Here is a 23847-nt window from a genome sequence, read left to right as displayed (position 1 = left end):
CAAGCCTTCATCACCCCGTCCCCTGCGCCCACGCGCCGCCGACCCCCAGCCATCCCAAGTCTGCTGCCGCTTCCACGCTCACTGTCCCCCAGCATCCCCGCACCCCCGTCCCCGCTCCCCATTCGCATCCCCAGCCCTTGTTGTCCCCGCGGGTCGCCGGCGTCCTGGTCCCCGTGTCCCGCCGCTCCGGCGTGACCTCGCGCCCCCAGCCCCAGTTTCCACCGACACTCCCAGTTGTCCTTGCTCCACGCGTCCCCGCGCCCCCGACCCCCAGCCATCCCAAACCTCCCGCCATCTGCATGCTCACGGTCCCCCGGCGTCCCCGCGCCCCCAGCCCCCCGCGCCCGCGTCCCTGGCCCCCGGAGTCCCAGTGCACCCGGCTCCCCGGTCCCCTCTTCGGCGCGTCCCCGCGTCCCTGCTGTCCCCAGAGCCCGAGTTCCCGTGCTCCTCCCACCGGCGCCCCCAGCCCCTGTCCCCCGCGTCCCCGCGTCCCCGCGTCCCCGGCCCGCGCCCGCTGACGCCATGACGCCGCGGCGGAGGGAGGGGCGGAGCGGGGCCCGGCCGGACCGAGAGGGGCGTGGGCGGCGGGAGCCACGGTCCCGCAGCGCAGCGGGCGACGCGGCCGGCGGACATGGGCACCCAGGGCTCGGGGCGCAAGCGGCTCCCCAACCGCGAGCGGCTGACGGCGGAGGACGACGCGCTGAACCAGATTGCGCGCGAGGTGAGCGGCGGGGCCGGGCCGGGGCGCGGGCGCTGGGGGCGCCGCCGTAGCTGTCAGGCGTCCGTCCGTCCGCTGTCCGTCGGTCCGCCGGCGCCGCGGACGGGGCGCGGGCCAGGCCGGGACCTCGGTGGGCCGGGCACCGGTCCTGCGCCGCGGGGACAGGCCGGCGGCACCGACCCCTCCCCCCATGTCGCCAGCTCCCTTTGGCCGCCGCCCCCCCCCCCCCCGCCCCGCCACGCGCAAGGTGGCCCCGGGCCGGCCGGGTGGGGTACGAGCGAGCGCCCCGCTGTGTTGCGCCGCATGGTGAGGGTGATGTCGGCCCGACCCTAGAGGCCCGCTCCTGTCGATAACCAGATGCCGTCTCGATTGACACACAAGGCGCAGCTTGGGCGCGAACCGGGGTCCCCGTGAATCCTGTTTCTGGGCCGCGCGTGCAGACGGGTTCAGGCACGCCGAGAGGTTCCCCTCAAAGTTTCCCCGGGCAGAGTTTATTATAGTGGTCGCTGATGAACTTGAAGTGTGGCGAACAAAAGGTGCACCGCCCGCGTAGCTGTACAAGTGCCTTTTTCTCCCCCAAGGATTCAGCCTTCAGGTTAAACAAACGGTGACGTTGGCAAAGATGCCCAGCAGATTGGTGGCAGCAGCCTCCCTGGGAAGGGGCGTGATTCCTTGGGCCGACAGTGGACAAGCTTGCTTTTTTACCGTATACCCTTCTGTACCTTTTGAACTGTGCACCTAGTGTGCTGACTATAGAGAATGTACATGCAGAGGCAGTGCCACCTTCCTGATACCTTCTCCTCCAGGTGCTGGAGTGTGATGGAGTTTGTCTGCATGTCATTATTATCACCTGGAAAACCTTCCAGGCGATTTAGGCCGAGGTGTCTGGCCGCCTCAGTCAGCTATTGAGGGAGGTCTACTCTGTAACCAGTTCTGAGGTGATTTTGCTTTTATGGACACATGGCTGTCAATCAGTATTTGTTGACTACTGAATGAATGAACACTTTTGTTTTTCTCCCTATGCGAAGAGAAAGGCTTTCCAGGAAAACTCCTATTCAACCCTTAAAGCCCACGGTAGATTTGTGTCCTCTGTGAGACCTCCTACATCGCCCCGGGGCAGAAGTCTCCCTGCCTCCACTCGGGTTCCACTAGCTCTCACTCCCTACGCCTGCTGTGGTAGTCACGTGGCCTCAGCATTATTTGTTCACTGGTCCGTCCCCCGTGGAAGGTGACCATCAGGCAGGCAGTGTCTTACCTTCGTATACCCGGAGCTCAGCACAGAGCCAGGCACATAGTAGGTGCTCCTGAGTCTCTGTTGCACTGCCTAAAAAACAAGAGGTACAAAAAGGCACTTACAGTACGTTTGGCTAAATATAGACATTTGCTAAATGTAGTAGCTTGAACATAATCCCCATCCCCTGTGAAGACAGTCCTTTAAGTATGTATTTAAACATAAAACCAAACAGGTGTTCTCTGGGAGGCCTGAGGTGACACGATCCGTGAGCCTTGTCTTTCTGGCAGTGGTTACGGTCAAAGGAAGGAGAATGAGGGTTCCCTAAGTCCACCTCGTATCTGCTGGATTGTATAAAGACAGACGGAAAAGGAAGGCCAGGGGCTGCTCCCAGGTGGACGGCCTTGAGGTCCTGAGTAACTGGGAGCCCGCGGTCCTGCCTCCCAGCCAGGGGACGCAGTTGGCAGTGACAAATTCAGACGTGAGCTTCAGACCTGGGCTCGAGACTGTGCAGAGCTCCTCGCGAGCTGTGCGATCCTACTCAGCCCCTCCCAGCCTCCATTTTCTCACCTCAAAAATGGGGAAGAAGAAATCCCCGAGGCTGTCAGGATTAAAGGAAGTGAGTAGCAGACATAAAGTGACTAACTAACTAAATGCAAGGGCTGTTCACACACACATCCTCCCAATAAGACCAACCATAGATGTGGCTGTTCCAAGTGCTGAATGGCACGTATCTGTGGTGTTGGAAGGAGCTGGTGCAACACTTTATGTTTTTTTTGTTTTTTGCGGTACGCGGGCCTCTCGCTGCTGTGGCCTCTGCCGTTGCGGAGCCCAGGCTCTGGACGCGCAGGCTCAGCGGCCATGGCTCACGGGCCCAGCTGCTCTGCGGCATGTGGGATCCTCCCGGAACAGGGCACGAACCCGTGTCCCCTGCATCGGCAGGCGGACTCCCAACCACTGCGCCACCAGGGAAGCCCCACTTTATGTTTTACTACAGATTGGATTCTATTTCCCAACTGTGAAACTTAGAGTCACTATTCTAATGGCAAATATCTACTCAGTATGAAGTTCTCGAGAGTTCTTATAAAAATTAACAAAATCGTCTTAAGTTCCGTGCTTTCGTGTTTGCTCGTTGATTCAGCAGATACGTGCTCTCCAGAGCCCTGTCCTAGGGAGACTGGGATTCAGGGATGGACCTGAAGAGCATCGCCCTCCAGGAGTTGGGGCCTGACATAGATCAGTAACAAAAATAGAAGACAGGAATCTGAGATTTAAAGGATATCGTTCCCTGAAGGTTTCGAAATGAGAGAGTTAAAATTTATTGACGGGACTAAGACAGGCAATCAGAGGAGGCCCCCCGGGGGAAGTGGCATTTTGAGTTAGTCTTGCAGTGACAGAAACCCTGACCTGGACTGGCCTCCACAAGGGGAAATGATTTGGCTGGAGGACAGATTCCCGGGCAGCGTCACCGGCGCGGTGGCCCCTTTTCTCCATGGCTCCTCTGCAGCTGGCTCTGCTGGGCCGTCCTCTGCGGGTGGCCTCATCCCCAGGCCGCTTTGCTTTCGGCAGACTGGCTGCCGCGTTCCCAGGCCGCCGCTCCTGAGCCCACACCCCGTCTCTTCCGGTGGCTCCATCCTGAGAGCTAGAAGCATCTCCCAGGCCGCCCCTGAGCCAAGCTCTGTGACCAGGACGGTGGACTCAGCGGCGTGGCAATGGGGCAGAGGGGGTTTACCCTGTGATCAGTCAGGCCCATCCTGGAAATGGGGGGAGTTGGCTTCCCCCGAAGCACTTGGGGAGGTGTGGGGGGGGGGGGCCTGGACGAACCCAGGAGGCTTTAAGAAACTGGCAGGGGGTGGGGTGGACTCGGGTCAGGCCCCCAGGAATGTGCCCTCAGAGGATAAGTGGAGCGTTCCAGGCAGAGGTGATGGAGTCTGGGACGGGGAGCCCGGAGCGGCTGAGGCAGGGCCCTGCTGGAGAGCTGGCTTCCCTGCTGAGAGCTTTGGACTCTCTGGGCAGGAGCTGGAAACAGGAACCCAGTGGAAGCGCTGCATTTATATTTCTGCAGTTAGTTTATGGTTTCACTCCCGGCAAGTTAGTAGTAAATGGAGTTGTAACTTTAAAACACTGCAGCTACGTTAGCGCGAGTAGCTTGTTTCTCACTGTCTCGTCTGAGGCGGGATTCAGGCAAGATGTTTTCAGGAGGAAGGTCCAGTAAGCACTCTGAGAAGCGCGAGCAGCGTTTCTCACATCCCCGGGAGAGGTGTTTTGAAAGCAGATATGTTTTTCTCTCCCACCGCCTTGAACGTTCTGCTAATGGTTTTTGGTAGCATCCCAAACCTCTCATTCAGCGCTCTGCTGCTAAGTGAAAGGATCTTTGCTCTCACAGTGCCCGAGGCAAGTCAAAGTACTCCTCTCCGGTGGAGAAGGCCTTTCCAGGACAGAGGAAGTCGGCTGCGCAAGCTGTGCAGGCGGCATTAGACGGTCCTCGCAGCGAGCCTGGCATCCTCTCTGCGGCCGTGAACGCCGGTCGGTTTCCCTTCCTCGCTCACAGCACGGAGACCTCCCCCGTGACTGTTTCCCGTGGCCTCCTCTCCTAGGTGGTCCCACTGGGACGCTGCCCTCTGGGCCCACGATTGCCCCCGGGGGTGCTGGTGCACCTCCCAGATCCCCCCCCGTTGGAGGGTGTCGACCCCTGGCCTGTGATTGTGGCTGTTCTGGGCTCATGGCCCCACTTCACTAGAGAAGTGCCCATGGCCACTGGGTGGGGTCACTTTGCAGGGGCGGGGGTAAGACCTCCCACCCCAGGGGCAGCCCACAGCGATTGAGCCCGGGATGTGAGGACACAAAAAGCTCCACCCCCAGCCCACTTGCCTCCCAGTGGAACCAACTCTGTGGTGCAGTTCACACTCCAGGGCTCCCCGTGGGAGGACCCCAGGGCAGACTGAGCCCACCTCCTTCCCTGCCCCATCTGCTCCCTCACACCCCCCTGCTGGCCGTGCTCCCTGGTAGATCACTCACATCCAAATCCCTGCCTCAGGCTCCGCTTCTGGGCACCCCAACTTAGGACAGTCTCCATGTCTCATTCTGGGTGGTCCCATGAATAAAGGACATTCTAATCCTAAAGCCCCCTTTCACCTGCTGTCCCCCCACCTCCCGTCCTTCCCAAATAGTGCCCACAGATCACCCTGTCTTGAGGGACCCTGACTCCTTTTCTCCTCAAGCCAGTCTGGGGGTTGGGTGCACAAGCCCTTTTGCAGAGGGGCCTGGAAATCTGGTTCGGTTTGGGCCTCCATTTCACCTTTGTCCGGCTCTCAGCAGGTCTGGCCCCTCTGGGGTCACGCAGTCCGGAGGGAGCCCAGCTGGTGTGACACACGCTGCAGGTACCCTGGTGCCGTCCCTGACCTCAGTTGAGATCACGCCGGCATTTACAGCACAGGCTCGTTGCTGCAGCCAGTTCCACTTCATTTGAACCATCACCTTCATACCTTTTTCCCCAGTGAATTTGCCTTTCTGAGGCTGGCTGGTGGATGCAAACCTGTCAGACACTGACTGGAGGGTGAAATCCGGCGTGGCCAGTGGTTTGGGACTGGGGGTGGTGTCAGGGCCCCACCTTCCAGCTCGGGAGCGTGTGAGGGGCATTCAGCACTGCACACACCGCCCTGCCCCAGACTCTAACACAGCTACCAGGCCCTTGCATAGTTGATCTTCCTAAGGCAGCCACACACATCTTGGTGGATCAATAACAAGCGTTAGGAATGTGACAGGACCAGCGTTCCAGGCGGACTTTTCTCACAGTCTGATCTGTCAGGGGAATGGCGAGCACCATGCCTGTGACCTTGAGCTGTTTCCGTGATTCCCGACAAGATGGTTCTGGATGGAGCTGGAATTGGAAACTCAGGAGTGGACAGTCCCACTGGCCCCCGATGGCTTGTGGGCCCCACCCCACAGCTATTTCTGTCATAGGGCCAGCTGTCTCCCTCTCCTTTTTCTGGGTGAATCTTTAGTGACTCATGGGTTCAGTAGTCAGGACTGTGAATGCATGTGGAGGACCTGAAGGGTCTGCTCAGTAGAATGGAAATCAGAAGGCCTGGATTCTAGTTGAGCCAGTTGAGCCAGTTAACCTGTGAGCCTTGTCAGGGTTCAGGAGGGGAAAGGGGAAAGGGGACTGTGTGGTTGCTTTTTTTTTTTTTTTTAATATTTTTATTTATGTATTTATTTGGCTGTGGCGGGTCTTAGTTGCAGCGTGTGGGATCTAGTTCCCTGACCAGGGATCGAACCCAGGCCCCCTGCATTGGGAGCACAGAGCCTTAGCCACTGGACCACCAGGGAAGTCCCTGAGGTTGCTTTTAAGGCCTAAGGTGTGCCAGGTACTCCCAGAAACTTCACCCTCGTAATTATATGATATCCCATCAGAAGAGTTTAGAGTATCTCTATTTGACATAGAGAAAAAGGGTCCTCTAGTTAGGTCATCTGCTAACTAGAGGTGCCAGTTCGTCATCCAGGCTGTTTCCTGGGATCAGTATCTTGGCTCCAGCCAAGGCCCTATTCCAGGTGGTGCCCTGAAGTCGAGCTGACTTGCTTCCCATCTTGGGGACCGTCATCCCCAGCTGACCTCTGAGCCATCAGGCATAACATTTCATGGGAGAGTCCCATATTCTTCTCTGCCTTACTGTGTCTCTCCTCTTCTTTTTTTCATTCTTTCATCTTTAAAACTTAATTTTTATTGAATTAAAGTAATGTATGTTTTCACCCTGGTCCCATACTCCAGGCCGTTCTCCACACAGCATTTAAAACATGTCAGATCGTGTCATAATGGCTTTTCATATCCCTCAGTAAAAGCCAAGCTCTTAATGGCCTTACAAGACCCTAAATGATCTGGTGAGTAGCTCCATGTTTGTAACTAATATGCGCATGCACTGTTTATTGATTTTTCAATTTTAGGTACCATCTGCTGGCCCCCTGGTTTGAGGATGAGGACTTGGGATCTGTAGGTCTAGCTCAGGTCCTCTCCCCACCTTTCTCTCTCCTTATCTTCACACCATATTACACTGTACTTTTAGGTTAGATGAATGGTCACTGGCCGAACAATAGGCTGGTTAAGAGTATGGGTGCTAGGGTCAGGTTTCCTGGGTTCAGTTCCTGGTCCTTCCACTTCTTCCATGACCTAGAGCAAGTTACTTAGCCACTCTGCGCTTCCGTTCCCTCACATGTAAGATGGGACAATTTTAACAGCGTACTTCTCACAAGGTGGTTATGTGGGTATATGAGGTATTTCATGAAAAGACCTCAGAACGGGGACTGACACATGCTCAGTAAACACTAGTGGTGATGATGATGTAACGTGATAGTGTTAACTGCCGAGCCAAGTAGTATACTATAACATTTTTCCTTGTACAACCTTCTGCTTTTTCTGGGGTTAATTTTTTTCTCTTTTTTTTTCCCAACTGCTTATCTCTCTGCATATCTATCATACCTAATTCCTCACAGACTTTTCAATAGAACCCCTCACAATATTATTTTCTATGTGATGAAACAAATCTATCCGTTCCATTTTATTCCCTCCTGGAAGTCTACCCCCTGGAGGGCTCTGTCCTCTAGACCCAGTCTGCTCTGAGTGCTCTTAGGATTTGCTTCAGCTGCGTTTCCCTTTGCCGCCATTCTGAGAACTCCTTTTGCCACTTCTTTGTTGTTCTTGTTGCTGGATCCATACTAACTCATTTTGCTGGAGCACATCCTTCAGTAGCTTTCTGAGAGAGAATGCCTTTTCTAAGTGCTTGCATGTCTGAAAATGTCTTTATTCTACCTTAGTACTTGATAGTTTGTCTGAGTATAGAGTTCTAGGTTAAAAATAATTTTCCAGAGAAATGACAGAGATTTCTATGTATTCTCTGAAATGATTTCCAGCATGTACTGTTAACTAAAAATAGCAATGTACGGGAAGTAGATAGCATGCTGTCCCTTACGTGAGAAAAGCTATAATTTGCCTGCATTTACAGAAAGAAACACTGGCAGAAAGTATAGTAAAAGAAACGTGGAGATGTAAGTGGAAGCAGGTTTGTTAAATGTAACTTTTCATACTCTTTTGATATTTGAACCATGCGACTGTTACCTATTTGATAAAATAAAATAATAAATATCAAAAAGTGTAATTAACAGACTATTTTCTACCACAATTTTAAAGACTTTTTTCCATTTGATTCTAGCTTTCAGGTTTCCTTTGAGAATTTGATGCCTTATATATTTTCAGTATCTTGTATAATATCTGTAAGCTTTTAGGATCTTCTCTTGATCCTCAGTATTCTAGATCTTATTTTTCCATTTATTAAGCATTTACTGGGTTCATTCAGTCTGGAAATTTGTATCCTAAAATTCTGGAAAATTTTCTGAAAATTGTCTCCTTCCCACCATTTTCTCTGTTCTCTTTTAAAGGAACTCCTGTTGTTGGAAATAACTTCCCTTTCCCCCTCATTTTCTAGCTTTTGGTGATACTTTATGGGTGACAACTCAACTTTATCTTCCACTCCTTCTACTAAACTTACCTGTTCTATGTTTCATTTCTAAGATTTTTGTTTGTTTGTTTGTTTTGGGTCTTTGTTCCATTTTTATAGCATCCTTTTTGATTCACTAATGCAGTACCTTTCTTATCCTTCTGAGGAATATTCATTTTTGGTTTTCTGGTTTTTCCTGAAAACTTCTTTTGTTCCCTACATTATGGTCTCTTTCTTTTTGCCCTTTGTGTGCTGTGGCCTCTGTCTTTCATCTTGGAGCCTTTCCCAGATGGGTGGTGATCCTTAGATCCATTCAGATGTGAGAATGAGGCACTAAAAAACTGTGAGAACAATTTGAGCAAAGGCCAGGAGGGGAGATGCCAGAAGATGTGACCAGGACACCACCTGGAGTGCAGTGGGGTGGCTGAAGTGTTGGCACCAGACGTTAAGTCGTCCCTCAGGACACTGGCACACAGCCTGGACTTGAATCCGAGCCCCCTTGTCTTCAAGGCCAGTGCCTTCAAGGCCAGGGTCAGTGTTGGGAGGAAATGCTGCTTAATGCTAGCAAGCCACACCTGTCTCATTTGGTACCTACAGATGGAGCTTTGGTTTTGATTAAGGGGGTAGAAGGGATTGAGAAGAAAGTTGAAAAATAATCTGAGACGTACCAAGGAAGATGTAATGTCCATACAGCCCAAACAAGAGAACTAGTCATCACAGTGCTTTTACTGAGAGTGGAATCCATGTCAAATTAGGTGAGCAAACAAAGAAAGTGATAAAAAAAAAAATAAGAGTTTCGTAGCTTCAGGCATCATTCATTTATTTGTTCGGAAAATTCTCGAAGATGTGAGATACACTTTCCATAAAACAAATACAAAATACCTGGAGAGTTTAGGTAGGCAGAATGTGATATGGTCTTGGCAATGGGTAAACCCCTGGATCAGCAAGTATGGAAGCGCCAGAACCGTCCAGAACCTCCACTGGCGTATTATATTGCAATGTTTCCACCCACTTCTTGGCTTGGGGGAGTGAATGAAAAATCACACAGTGGTCATGATATTTCAGCATAAAGAACCCAGGAGATCTAAAGCTGCTCATTATGCTTTTAACCTCCCTCACATAAGTTTATCAGCTTTTCCACCCTTACCCTTGACTGCTTTTTACTTTTCACCTTCTTTTGTGATGTCCCTTCGGCACATGGGAAGCTGTGGAATTTTCCAAGTTGACACTCGGAGAGATGGAATTTCCATGTTGATTGAACAACTAATATGACTCCACCCTGGGTGCCCTAAGATATTGCTAGAAATCACCCAGATATACTTTGAAATCATCCAGAGCAGTGACGGCCAGTAGGGCTTTCTGTGTTGATGGAGATGCTCTGTCTCTGTGCTGTGTGTCACGGCAGCCACTAGCCCTGTGTAGTAATTGAGCACGTGAAACGTGGCTAGTGCAGCTGACAAAGGGCACTTTAAATTGTACTTAATTTTGATTCCTTTAAAGTTAAGTAGCCACCTACGGTTGGTGGCTGCCATATTGGACGGCACAGCTCTAGGGCAATGACTTATTCTTTGTTGAGATCTGCTGTCATAGAGGTGTGCTCTATAGTGCAGAAGGTATTGAGTCTCATGATAGGAGAGGAGTGAAATGGGAATGCAGGTGGACAGGGCTGGCGTCCCACAGGCCGGAAGTCAGTCCAGCGTGGGGAGAAGGTTCGGGGCAGTGGGAGAAGCACAGTCAGCCTTCTGAAGTCGTGTGTCTGTAGGCAAGTTAGCGTATCCGAGCCTCCTTTCCTTTGTCTGTGACAGAGGAAAAACTTTATCCGGTGGTTGTAGTAATGAGCCGTGCTGGGAAATGGAGAGCATCTCCCGGGTACCTGGTAGGTGCTAACCCAACGGTAGTTATTTTCTCCCTTCCTCTCTACCAAGGGACAGCAGTCCTGCTGGACTGGCCAGGGTGTGCCTCAGGAACTACTGATGCTGAGACAGGGGTGAATCCCTCCCTCATAAGCTGAGGGCTGGAGTGAGAGGTGGGGGTCAAGGGGAGAGAAAAGAGAGCAGTCTGTACAAAAGTTGTGAGAAAAATACAGGAAAGACAATCTCTTGTGTGTCGGGAGGATACAGGCGGCCCTTGGGACTGGTTCCGTGAACTCAGTAAAAGCACTAACGGCTGCTGCTTTCAATACGCTCAGTAGATAAGCATTCTTTAGTGTCACACCGCTGTGGACTTTCTTATAGTTTAGAGCTTATTACAATTCTTTGGCCTTTAGATGGAAAGGACCCTCTGTTTTCAACAGTAGTTGTGCTTCTTGGCCTTGAACTAAAGAACCAGTAGTAAGATGCCATCAGATTTTTCGAGCTTCTTCCTTGTCAGGCAGCCAAGCCTTGCTGCCGCGCCTCTGGTTACCTTCCTGGAGATAACGGGCCACTTCACCCAGGCCGTGTCCTGCACCATTTATCTCTGGGCTTATCTGACCTCTCAGGAGGTACTATTTTTCAGCCATGCCTGGAGCCAGCTCCAGATTGAAATGGCCACATGAGCTGGCATAAGGTGGTGGCCACGCAGCCTTCCAAATCTTCATTCCAGTTTCTTAGGTTTTTCCTCTTACTTTTAAGTCGGGGTTTCTCAGCCTCGGGATTACTGACATTGGGCCGGATGCTGGGAGGTGTCTGTACATAGTGGGGTATTTAAGAGCATCCCAGGGGGCAAAATGGCCCCATGGAGAACCCTTGTTGTACGTTCCGCATCTCCCCTGGGTTTGCACCTTAGCTCTGAACTGCGTGCCTCATCTCCAGAAACCTAGATCCTTTGCTCTCCACTCTTGTCAGTGGCTGCTCCCCAGGAGGGCAAAAAGCACCAGCTGTGACCAAACTACGTTCACCTTGGAGCTTCCCCACGTAACCCTCCCGGAAATTAGTAGGCAGGGCCTGCGTACTCTGGAAGGCTGTGGTGGAGCTGTTTTAGGAGAAGCCGTGCAGACTCAGAAGCTGGGACTTCAGCTGCAAACTTGATTACACTTCGCTGTGTGCCAGAGGGCGCTTGAGCTGACGGTGGCGTGGGAGCAGCGTGGGGAGAGGCTAAAAAGGGGGGGATGGAGTGGACCCTGAATGGCAGGCCTACGGGAGATGGGTTGACATGAAGGTGGGAGCTGGTGAGAGGGGGTGCTTTGCGTGACATCCTGTGGGCCCTCGTGGCTCCCTCCTGCCCGTCGCAGACACCCGTTTCCCCCCGATCACGGGTGTGCTCGAGGCCAGCCAGGCCAGCGCCAGGCCCGGTTCCGCCGGGACCACAGAGCGACGATGCAGGCCACCAGGCTGTGTCAGTTCTGTGTTGTCTTTCTCTCCAGGAAAGGCCCCAGGCCGGCGGCTCAGGCGTGCTCCAGGGATAACAGGGCCATGGTGGCATCGTTCACGTGGCCCTCCCGTGAGCACTTCCGAGAGCCAGCTCTGCCCAGAGGTCGGGGGGCCACAGGCTTGACCTTCCGAGCCAGCTAGGGTCCAGTCCCCGCAGCCCACGGGCTCTGCCTGGTGCCTGTCAGCTTCATGCTGGGGACTCAGCAAGAGGCCACCGAGGAAGGAGAGACGCTGCCGGGCGCCGCTTGGACTCAGCTAAGCACAGCCGCCTGTGACCCCACCATCCTGTAACCCTGAGGGTGGCATTTCCATAGGGACGCCCACCGCCTGGGAGAAGGAACGTCAGGCCAGTAAGTGGCCAGGCCTGGGATGATGCTTCTGGTGGACGTGACGTGCCCAAAAGGGCAGGGACAGGGCAGCCCCCCACAGCCGAGGGAGGGGGTCCAAGCTGCCACCTTGTTCTTTAAGAGCCAGGAGGTCTCTGAGGCCGGGCGTGACCCTAGCGCGCCCTCCTGCATCACCTGCTCATGCAGAATCCCAGGTGCGCTGCAGGTGGAGCGACAGGGAGGACCCCACTTCAGCCTCACCGCTGGGGGCGCGCTGGCGGCCCATTAAAACTCCAGACCCCCTGGAGAGGCCCCCCAGATCACAAGGGGGCTGGGTGTCAAGCAACACGAAGACCAGTGACCAGCACAATTCCATAGGGTTAAAATTGTGCCCGTGTCTCCTAAGAGGCATGTTGCTTTTGTCATTCATAGCTGAACTTGTTAAAATAGATGACCAGACCTGGGCCCTGTGAGGACCCCACTGCGCGCCAGGGTCCTTGTTGCCCACACGCAGCGGGACACCTGCCTTTCCTTGCGGCTTTAGAGAGCTCTTTTCTTTCTTTAGAGAGCTCTGTGCAGCCTCCATCGCCCCGTTCTTCCTGTTCCCAGGGAAAGAACTGGAAAAATCAGCCGTCCCAGTGGCTCCCCCCTCCCCCCCCCCCCCCCACGCCCTCGCCCATCCCGGAGCTCTGTTCCTTCTGGATTCCCTTGGCCCGAAGGCCTGTGAGTCACCGCTGAGGCTGCAGGGATGAGACAGGAAGAGACTGTTAACCACGCTGATGTTCTGTGTTCCATCATATTCCCCTCCCACGTTTAGACCTCCCTCTTCTGTTCGTTATTTATTTATTATTATTTTATTTATTTTATTTTAGACCGTGTTGGGTCTTCGTTGCTGCACGCGGGCTTTTCTCTGGTTGCGGCGAGCGGGGGCTACTTCGTTGTGGTCCGCAGGCTTCTCACTGCGGTGGCTTCTCTTGTTGGGAGCACGGGCTCTAGGCGCACGGGCTTCAGTAGTTGTGGCACGCGGGCTCAGTAGTTGTGGCTCGCAGGCTCTAGAGCGCAGGCTCAGTAGTTGTGGCGCACGGGCTTAGTTGCTTCGCGGCATGTGGGATCTTCCTGGACCGGGGCTCGAACCTGTGTCCCCTGCAGTGGCAGGCATATTCTTAACCACTGAGCCACCAGGGGAGCCTCCTGCTTCTGTTGTTATGTACAGTTTGCAAAGGGAAATGTACACATACAGCATCCCTCTCATTCTTTGAAAATTCAGCTTTAGGATTCCTTTGAGTTTAATCCATCTTTTTTACTTAGACTTTTGTTTTGTGAATAGTGTCACAGTTTTAATCTGCTTTTTCTTTCCTAAACATCTTTTCCAACTTTCCCTAAACAGCATGAGGCAGACAATAAATTATCCTGAGTACAGGACAGAGTGGGGAGTTGCCTTGCTGTTTAGCCTTGTGCTCTATACTAGCCTGCTTTTTAAATACGATTTAATATAGAACAATGTAACAGGTGAAAAGCACAACATATAGTATACGTCGTATATTGTCCAGTTATAATGAATTCTGTTTATACTGTTCTGTATTCAACTTTTTAAATTTTGAATTCTGTCGGCTGAAGATACACCTGACCCGTTAGAGGATTTCATAGCCATCGTGCTCCCTGTCTCGGGCCCTGGCCGCGTTCCGTGGTGGTTGATTCATTTCTTCCAGAGACGTATAGAGGCCCAGCTCTGCCGCCAGCTGGATCTGGGACGTGGGTCCTTCGCTGTCTTGAAGCTTCAGTTCCTCAGCTGTAGGATGAGGGCAGTGGTGGTTGGGAGAACTCACCAGAGTATGCCCATCAGCAGCTGAGGTCTGGGCCTCCCTCCCCACAGAGGTCACTTCCTCTGGGAAGACCCAGGCCCACCTGTCTCCCACCCCGGGCCTGAGACGTGCATCCTTCCAGTGTCCCCAGCTCCTCCCGTCTCACGTGTCGGCTGGGTTGCTATGTCCTTTACTCGGCTCTCCCCTCCCCGGCAGACGGCGTGCTCTCTGGGGGCCGCGCCTGGTCCAGTTGCTAGTGAACCCTGCCCCTGGCACACGGGAGGCCCTCAGGGACCACCTGGTGAATGAATGTGAGTCAAAGCATAAATGGGAATTTCTCTGCGGTTTGCTGGTGACTCCTACCTTCTTATTAAAATGAAAGCCTTTGAATGTGGTATTTTTCTTCTCAGTATCAATAGTTTAAACTACCTTAATTATATGGAGTGGGTTTCATTGGTAACTCATTCCAAGTCGTGACGACCTCATCAGTTACCAGAATAGGTCAGGAGGTAGCGTTGTTCTATCCTCATATTGGTAACTTCATCAGAATTCATCAGAGAGAGGCCAGCACCACCCAGACACCACACTGAACTCTGCCACCAAGGCCGGGTCTGTGTTAGCGCCTCTTGGCACGTGCGATACTTTTCGTGTGGTGGAGAGCATTGTGGGAAACAGAAACCAGTGAAATGCAATTTTCTCCTGGTGGTGAGTGAGTGAACAAATGAATGGATGGATGAATGAATGAATGATTGAATGGATGGATGGATGGATGGATGGATGGATGGATGGATGGTTGGATGGATGGATGGATGGTTGGATGGATGGATGAATGGTTGGATGGATGGATGGATGGATGGATGGTTGGATGGATGGATGGATGGTTGGATGGATGGTTGGATGGATGGATGGATGGATGGTTGGATGGATGGATGGATGGATGGATGGATGGATGGTTGGATGGATGGATGGATGGATGGATGGATGGATGGATGGTTGGATGGATGGATGGATGGATGGATGGTTGGATGGATGGATGGATGGTTGGATGGATGGTTGGATGGATGGATGGATGGATGGTTGGATGGATGGATGGATGGATGGATGGATGGATGGATGGTTGGATGGATGGATGGATGGTTGGATGGATGGATGAATGGTTGGATGGATGGATGGATGGATGGATGGATGGTGGATGGATGGATGGATGGATGGATGGATGGATGGTTGGATGGATGGATGGATGGTTGGATGGATGGATGGATGGTTGGATGGATGGATGGATGGATGGATGGATGGTTGGATGGATGGATGGATGGTTGGATGGATGGTTGGATGGATGGATGGATGGATGGTTGGATGGATGGATGGATGGATGGTTGGATGGATGGATGGATGGATGGATGGATGGTTGGATGGATGGATGGATGGATGGATGGATGGATGGATGGATGGTTGGATGGATGGATGGATGGATGGTTGGATGGATGGATGGATGGATGGATGGATGGTTGGATGGATGGATGGATGGATGGTTGGATGGATGGATGGATGGATGGATGGATGGATGGTTGGATGGATGGATGGATGGATGGTTGGATGGATGGATGAATGTTTGGATGGATGGATGGATGGATGGATGGATGGGTGGGTGGAATTAGCCCTGCTTCACAGTAACATTTGAAAATACAGATTCTTTTGAAACTAGAACAAGATTATTAAATATCTTTGATGGTCGCTCGGGTGTCAATATTTTCCAGAAGGCTGTTGCTAGCAGGATCTAATCTGGCAAGGTGTTGACTCCTGCAGTGTCCATTCTGATTCCCCCCACCTCCACCTTGGCCAGTTTGGTCAGTGACCTTATCCACCGTTCGTGTACCAGGAGTTGGAAGGAGAAATAAAGCAGAACTTTCAATCCTTTCCTGATCATGCTTACAGTCGTTCCCTCTTCCAACTCCTCCTTTTTAGACTTTTCCCCCTCATGTTTCTCCATTGACTTGTTTTGTGAGGTTGGCACTTGGAAATAATCTTTAAATGATCCTGGCGGTGGGCCTTTGGACAGCACATGGGCCATCAGGTTCCACTGCACGTTGCCAGTGCCCCAAGCTCGCACTCCCTAAAAAGACGTTCATCGTGGGGGCTTCCCTGGTGGCGCAGTGGTTGAGAGTCCGCCTGCCGACGCAGGGGACACGGGTTCGTGCCCCGCTCCGGGAAGATCCCACATGCCGCGGTGCGGCTGGGCCTGCGCGTCCGGAGCCTGTGCTCTGCAACGGGAGAGGCCACAGCAGTGAGGGACCCGCGTAGCACCAAAAAAAAAAAAAAAAAAAAAAGACGTCCATCGTGTCCTTAGCTCTGCTAAGGTTGATGGCACTCTACCGGGGGCTGACGTAACTTGGAGCAGGTTCGTAGAACATTCTCCTGTGCAGTTTCCCTGTTGGGGAGCAGGGTTTGGACTAGAGGAATTTAGGTGTATTCATATACCCTGCCAGGTGCAATGAATAGCTGTCTTTGCCTGACCTTAACCTCTCCTAAGTGCTGTGGTTCTAAAAAGCCTAGCACACGCCAGGAGGAACTGAAAACATTAGGAGGAGGGGGACGCTGGTGGAACATGTCGGAGGCGGGTTGGGCGTGCAGATGGAAATTAAAACGATTAACTGTTGGAGATGTGCCTTGTCAACCAGAAAGCTTAGCTAGACTGACAATTAAGAGAAGGCATAACCTGTTCTAAGCGATTTTTTGTCTACTAAACTACAGACTTTGTACAGATTTCCCAGTTTTTTGACTAAAGTCTTCTTTCCGTTCCAGGATCCATTCCAGGATCCCACACTGCATTTTGTCATTGTGTTGCCTCTGTCTCTTCCAATCTGTGATGGTTTCCAGGCACTCTTGAAGAGTGTCAGCTATGCGTTCAGTAGAATGTTCCTCAGTTTGGATTTGCCTGATTAGACTGAGGTTGTGGATTTGGGGAAGAATTCAGAGGTGCCCTTTTGCTCACATCACATCAGGGGCACACGATACCAGCGTGACATCCCTGACGACGTCAACCCTGACTGCTGACCTAAGGTGGGGTCTGCCAGGTTCCTCCACTGCAGAGTTACTGTTTTCCCTTTCCCTGCTCTGTCCTCAGGAAGCAAGTCCCTAAATCCAGTCCATCTCAGGGGAGGGGACTTCTGTTCCACGTCCTGGAGGGAGGGGTATCAAAGAATGTGTGGTCCCAGGTTGAAACCATCACAGTCATTAGCAAATGTGGAGAGTGATACGTTGATGCTATGCAGATATCCTGGGTCGCCCTAAAGCTCATCGGTGGGTGCGCCATTCTTCTTTAAGTGTGAATGCAAAAAGCGAGTTATTTGGGGCATCCGGCGAACTTGAGAGCACGGGCTGGGAAGCCCTGTGTGTTGTGGCACCTGACCCGGCCTCTTCCCGGCCAGACCCCCGTGGCCTTTTCTGCTTCTCCTCGCTGTGGGGCTGCCGGCGGGGAGGGTCTCTGGGTCTCCCGCCCCTTTGAGTGTTCTACTCACTCACTGCTGTGGCCTGGATATGCCGACACCTCCCTGCCCCACACCCAGTCCTCCTTCTCCCACCTTCCACCAGAAGGGACGTTTTCCAGTTTTCATCTCCATCTTCCAGTTTTCTCACGGTGCAGCCGGGAGAGGCCTTGCTGCCTCCGCAGTGGGGATGAGATACACTTGGGAAGATAATTTTCTCTTTTTTGGAGCGGGTAGGGGGAGACTAAAGAGTGGATCGTTATTGAATGGAGGTCTTACACGACGAATAGAAAGGATAATGATTTTTTTCATCTTAACTCACTGTCACTTTTCATAGTCGAGTCATTTATTGCCTAGTTTGAGACGAGATCTCAGTTTTTAAAAGCCCAAGTCTGGCTTAGAAGTGCTCTTGAACGCGTGACATGGTAAAGAAATCTACACGCGGAAAACGATCACCTTCAGTCAGCTGAAGCTCATTTTGCAGTTAAACCTAAATACCTGCGGTTCAGTGGACATGTTTTTTGCTAATTTTGCTCCCTGCTCTTCTACTGTTAAAGTGAGCAAAGACTCGAGGGGAAAAGTCTAGTGGAAAGAAGGGAAAATACAGTACCTGTCTTTTAGAAATTATCTTAAATAACGAGGAGCCATAGAATGTGAGAAAAATCAGAGAAAAAAATGCAGACCAGACTATTAAAGACGAAATGTCTAAATTGCCGAGAATTATAAACCTTTCCCTAGAAAATGTCAACGTGAAATCCACACAACTCCGCGTTCATCGGATTCTAGGGAGCGTTCGGAATTGCCGTTCTCCCTAAGCTCTGGCCTAGTTCTTCATCTGTGATAACGGTCCTTTTTTTCTTTTCCTGAGATTGATTACTCATTGAGGGCACCCTTGGTAGTAAGATGAGAATAACAACAACAGAGGGAGTGGTAGCAGCATTTACTGAGTGGTTAATACACCCTGATCTTCAGGGTGGCACTATAAGGCCGTGTATAGACTGAATGTCTGTCCCCACCCCAACCCCTGCCCCAAATTCATATGTTGAAGCCCTAATCCCCAGTATAGCTGTATTTGGAGATGAGGCCTCAAAGGAAGTAATTAAGATTAAATGAGGCCATAAAGGTGAGCCCCTGATCCTGTAGGGCTGGTGTCCTCGTATGAAGAGCTCGCTCTCCACGTGTACACAAAGAAGAGGCCACGTGAGCACACAGGAGAGGGCGGCCGTCCACAAGCCAGGAGGAGAGCCCTCACCATTAGCCACGCTTGCTGGCACCTTGATCTTGGACTTCTAGCCTCCAGAACTGTTGTGTAAACTGTTGTTTAAGTCGTTTATGTGGCTTTTTGTTATAGCAGCCTGAGTAGACTAAGGTTGGTAGTATCATTCCCATATCAAAAGTGAAGAGACAGTCATACAAAGGAGAAATGACTTGCCTTAGCCATCTGGTGGATTTTCCTTTACTTCTCATCATTTTGCTTTATGCATTTGGTGAAATCTTCAGTTTATAAAGGTTCTCAACAGTTATTAGCTTAACTGTAAACCTACCCACTTACAGTATACTAGTATTTTCCATGTTTGACTTTTTTCACATTGAATTCTCTTTTCTTTAGTGTTAATATTTGAAACCTAGGATAGGCTAGGTTTCGATGTGGTAACAAACACCCCAAGCCTGAGAGGTCTGACACAACAGAAGTTTCCCTCCTGCCCACAGTAGATGCCCATCACAGGTCTGAGGGGCTCACTGTGGCCTCGCAGGGACACTGCCTGATAGTGGCTTCCTTCCCAAGGGCTTCTGCTGTCATCACAGCAGTGGGCGGGGGCCGCAACGACTTGTTCACTGGCTCTTAACACCTCTGTCCTGAAATGGCACACGTTTCAGGCACAGGCGGCAGGGAGCGTGCTGAATGGCTCCCCTGGCTGATGGGACGGCCTCTGTGCAAAGCAGAAAAGGAAGGAAGACCCGCCCCACAGGTGCGCTGCTGGGACAGGAGAGGGCCCCTCCCCTTAGGTGGGGCAGCCGGCAGGGTGTGTGGCTGGGTTGGGGGCAGGGGCTGCGTGGGGCTCTGGTTCTGAGCATGTTCTGTCCCTTAAGACGGCGCCTGGGAGCACCACGCGGGGAGCTGCTTCCAGTCACCTCAGCCAGGGTTTAGTTAGCGGGCGGGCCCCCCAGGCCCGGCCCTGGGCTGCGTCTCAGCTGAGATGGGATGGGCCTTTGCCTCTTCTCAGCCTTCACAGGAATTGTTAGGAGCAGTCGGGGCTGCTGCCGAGACTGCCTTTCAGACTCTTCTTGATGTAGAAGCCACCTCTGCTTCTTGAATGTTCCAGAACCTGGGGGAAGAACTTACTCTTTTCCTTGATATTCTGAAGTCCTGAGGGCTGCCCCTGGCTACGGCAGCGCCCCGACCTCAAATTGAGGCAGTATCTGAGGACACTGGTCCTTTTGCTTTGTTTTGCTTTCTTTGTTTAGATTGTAACATCGCCTTCATTTTGTTCCCGTGTTAAAGTTACATTTGAACGACTTAATGTGGGTGGAGGCAAGCCCTGAGCCTGACCTTTTCCTGCGTGTCCCACGTGGCACTTGTGTTTTAAGATTGCAGGAGCCTGGGAGCGGCCACGACTGTCCGGCACATCTTCCTGGCACCTGCCAGCTCTTTCCTGATGCCATAATTCTCCTCTTTCCCTACTTTAGGGATTTTCTTTTCTGAAAGCATGTGGCAGCTCACCAACGGTGTCCAGAGTGCCCACCACAGGCTGGTATAAAAGACACCTTTCAGGTACTTCCCTGGTGGTCCAGTGGTTAAGACTCTGTGCTTCCAATGCAGGGGACCTGGGTTCTATCCCTGGTCGGGGAGCTAGGATCCCAATGCCACCAGGCTCAGCCGAAAAAAAAAAAAAAAGAAAAGAAAAAAAAGACACTTTCAGTTCAGAAGACCTGAAGTTTAATCTCGCCTCTCAGGATATTTGCTTTGTGAACTTGGACAAGTCACATGACTCCAATTTTTCTTCGCCTCTCATGCTTTCTGGTGATGAGCAACTGAAACCATTTTTCCTAGAGACCACCTGTGCCCCCATCACCACCCCAGCTGTGTAGACCCAGGGAGGAATTATCTGGAGATGGTCCCCTCCAAGCAGGAAGTGATGGCAGGCTGCCATGGAAAGGAAGGGAAAAGCACTGAAATCAAACAGTTTATTACCTCTCCCCTCATTTTCTCAAATTCCTGAAAGACTCACATCTTTTCAGGATTTTTTTCTCTTTCTCCCTTCTGGGTACCACACTGCCGTGAGATACATCCGTTCCGCCTCTCTGGCTGCCCCAAAGGGATCCTCAGAACAGCCAGGGCTGAAAACAGAGAGGAGGCTGTCATCCGTTGCCTTACTTCCGTGGTCAGTGGCGTGGCTGCCAGGCCCGTGGCTTCTGCAGGAGCTGGAGGGGAGAGGCAGGGCCACAGTCTGGGAGCATCCATGGCCCCCACTGGGGACCCCCACTTAGCTCAGAGCTGGTGGTAGACAGCCCGGCCCCGGACCAGGTCCCTCTCTCCCCACCCACGGAATGAGCGCTATTTAATTATCTGTACTCAGCTGAGAGCACGGTGATGGTAGATGCAATTATAGGTCAACCTGAGGGCATTCTCCATGTATTTTTAGATTTTATTTTCAAAAGGAAGATGGTATTTTTCAGGCCACTGTTGATACCGGACTGCAAAGGAGCTTGACATTTTTTTACTTTTCATTTTATTTATTTCTCTGTTCACTGTCTCCTTTCTCCCGCCGTGGAACAGCCACGGGGCTGGTATGAACCCCTGGGTTGTCTTTTTGTTCATGTCCCTGTTGCCTCAGGTATTCACTCCTTCTCTGACCTGACAAACAAGTCTTGACTAGCCCCTACAGGTACAGTGTGCTGGGGCCACAGAAGGAGAAGATGTGGTGCTTATCTCAACAACCTCACTTACAAATGGCCCTCCGGCCACTGGGCCGATTTTACCGATCACGTCCACTGTGCTGGAGACACAGCAGTGCTCAGGCAAAGTCCCCACCCCCTGTAACCCTAAAGATAAACTTCTGAACGGGCAGCTCTGCAACAATGTCAGGGGTTGAAAGGGCTTTGCAGAAAAGCAGGAGGAAAGGCGTAAGGAGGGAAATGGGATTGCCCTTGTGATGGCTTATCGGTGGGGGGGCTCCCTGACAAGGCGCTATCCCAGGTAGAGGGAACAGCAGGTGTGAAGGCCACAGGTTGAGAGCAGGCCTGAGCGGGGAGGCTGTGGCGCTGAGCGCAGTGCACCCAGGGAGAGAGACAGCTGGGGGCTGCCTCCTGTGGGGCCTTCCAGGACGTTGTGAGGCTTGAGTTTTCTCTCCTCGTGAGATGGGTGGCTGTTGGACAGCCCCAGTGGAAGACGGCCCGCTCTGGCCTGTGTCTTAAGAGGATTCTTCATGGCGCCACGTGCAGGACCACCGTGGATGGCCGTGCAGTTTGTGCACCGCAGAACCCCAGAGCACACCCTGCAGACCGACTCTTGTATGCATGGCCATCACCTGCCTGAGCAGGGCTAGCCCTGCATGAGGAGCAGAAAGGAGGATGTGAGGGCAGAAGCAGGGACCAGGCTGGATGCAGTGACCCAGGGTGAGAGGTGATGGTCGCTGAACCAGAGAGGAGCAGTGGGGGTGGTGAGAGGTGGTCAGATTCCACATGCCTGTGCAGCCCAGATTGGCCATGGGATTGGAGAGGAAAAGAGACACCAAAAGAAGACCCCAGGGGTTTTGCCCTGAGCGACCGGAAGAGGGATGCTGAGGTCTGACAGAGGCCAGTCTGGGAGTTGAGCACATGTCAGTTTTAGGGGGAAAGACCTAGTTACCTCTCTTGACAACTCTGCTCTCCCCGACATGCTCCTCTGAAATGCTCCCCGGGTCCCTCTGGGGTGTGGATTTTTGATGCAGGGAACCCAGAGGTTAACTCATGGTCCCTAAGGGGTACGTTGACGTTCATTTCTACAAGTTGTATCACACTCTTTAAGTTGGAGGTTTATAAAAATGAATTTTAATGTAAAAAATTTCAAACGTACCCCAAATTAGGGAGACTAGTACAATGAGCACCCATCCATCATCTAGATTCAATAAGATTTCACCATATTTGCTTCAACCAGCTCTCTTTTTCTTTTTTCATTTGCTCATAATAAGCAAATTCCAGATACTGTGTTGCCTCACTCTTACACACATGTCAGTATGCATAACTTAACAGCAGGAACATTTTCTTATGTGACCACAATGCTTTCACGCATGGCAAAACTGACATTAATTCATTGTATCGTCTAATACCCAAACATAGTAAAAACTTATGATTTTTATTATCTCAAAAATATCATTTTACAATTAGTTTCTTCAAATCAGGATCTACACGTAGTCCAACATCAAGGGCTGCCCCAAGCAGCTTTTAATCCATGGAAGCTCCCTTCTCCCCACCATGTTCTTTCAGAAGCCAAGTCACTCGACCATTAGCCTGTCCTACATTTACATTCCTAGATTTACATTCTTTCTAAGGCACTGAGCCTTGAAATCCAGTGCATTTTGCACTGGCGGCACACTTGCTTGGTAGCTCACCTGCCCAGGAGCCACCTGTGGCGAGGTGCATTGGGCAGCATAACCCAAGGGGCTCTTCCAGATTCTGGTGAACCTTTCCCTCATAGGTGGTGCTGTGTGCTTCCTGTTGTGTCGCATCGGGAGTTCCTCAGTGGTGGTCCCGCTTTTAGTGATCTGTGGGTGCAGGTCCTTCCACTGCAAACTTGCCCATCCGAAAAGCTATGGGGCTTTCACTTTCTGAGATGGGGAAAACTGAGAAATCAGGGAGTCAGGAGTTGATTTTTGCACATGTAACATCTGAAAATCCTATTTGACATACAATGGGAAAGTAAACGACGCAGTTGGATGTGAGCTTGGAACTCAAGAGCAAGATCTCGGCTGGGGATATAAACTTGGGAGTCACCAATGTATTGACGGTGTGAGTATAGATGACAGCACCAAGGGAACAAGGGCCAGTGTTGAGAGGTCACTAAGGTAAGGAACCAGCAAGGCAGGCTGAATGCTATCCCAGATGCCAAGTGAGGAAACTATCTATAGAAAGAAGGGATCACCTGTGTCAGGTAACACCCATGGGTTGGGGAAGGCTAGGGCTGAGAAGTGACCATTGGATTTGGAAGTGACCTTGATGAGAGCTGGTTCGGTGGAGTAGTAGGGGTGGACACCCGATTGGAGTAGTTTCAAGAGAAAAGCGTTCCTTAAAAAATTTAACATAGAATTACTATATGATCCAGCAATTCCACTTCTGGGTACGTATCCAAAAGCATTGAAATCAGGATCTGGAACAGATATCTGTACACCCTTGTTCATAGGAGCATTATTCACAATAGCTAAGAGGGGGAAGCAACACAAGTTTTCATCAAAGTATGAATGGATAAAC

The 23847-nt window shown here is 51.7% G+C and overlaps 1 protein-coding gene across 8 annotated transcripts in view; it reads left to right on the top strand.

Moving 5' to 3' along the window:
- Positions 1-537: 537 nt before the first annotated feature.
- Positions 538-23847, top strand: part of LRRFIP1 (LRR binding FLII interacting protein 1) — a 144424-nt gene continuing 121114 nt past the window's right edge. For 2 of the 8 annotated variants that reach the window (XR_004350699.1, XR_004350700.1), the window contains exon 1: positions 570-721. Coding sequence is in view for 2 of the 8 variants with exons in the window: in XM_032637271.1 (XP_032493162.1) it covers positions 632-721 (90 nt within the window). In the remaining 6 variants the exon portion in view is untranslated. Of the gene's footprint in view, positions 722-23847 lie in introns of all 8 variants that reach the window. The other 6 variants (XR_004350696.1, XR_004350698.1, XM_032637271.1 and 3 more) reach the window with 5 other exon arrangements.

The sequence above is a fragment of the Phocoena sinus genome, chromosome 7, assembly GCF_008692025.1.
Source record: "Phocoena sinus isolate mPhoSin1 chromosome 7, mPhoSin1.pri, whole genome shotgun sequence".
Lineage (NCBI taxonomy): Eukaryota > Metazoa > Chordata > Mammalia > Artiodactyla > Phocoenidae > Phocoena > Phocoena sinus.
This window is presented reverse-complemented; position numbering and strand designations above follow the sequence as displayed.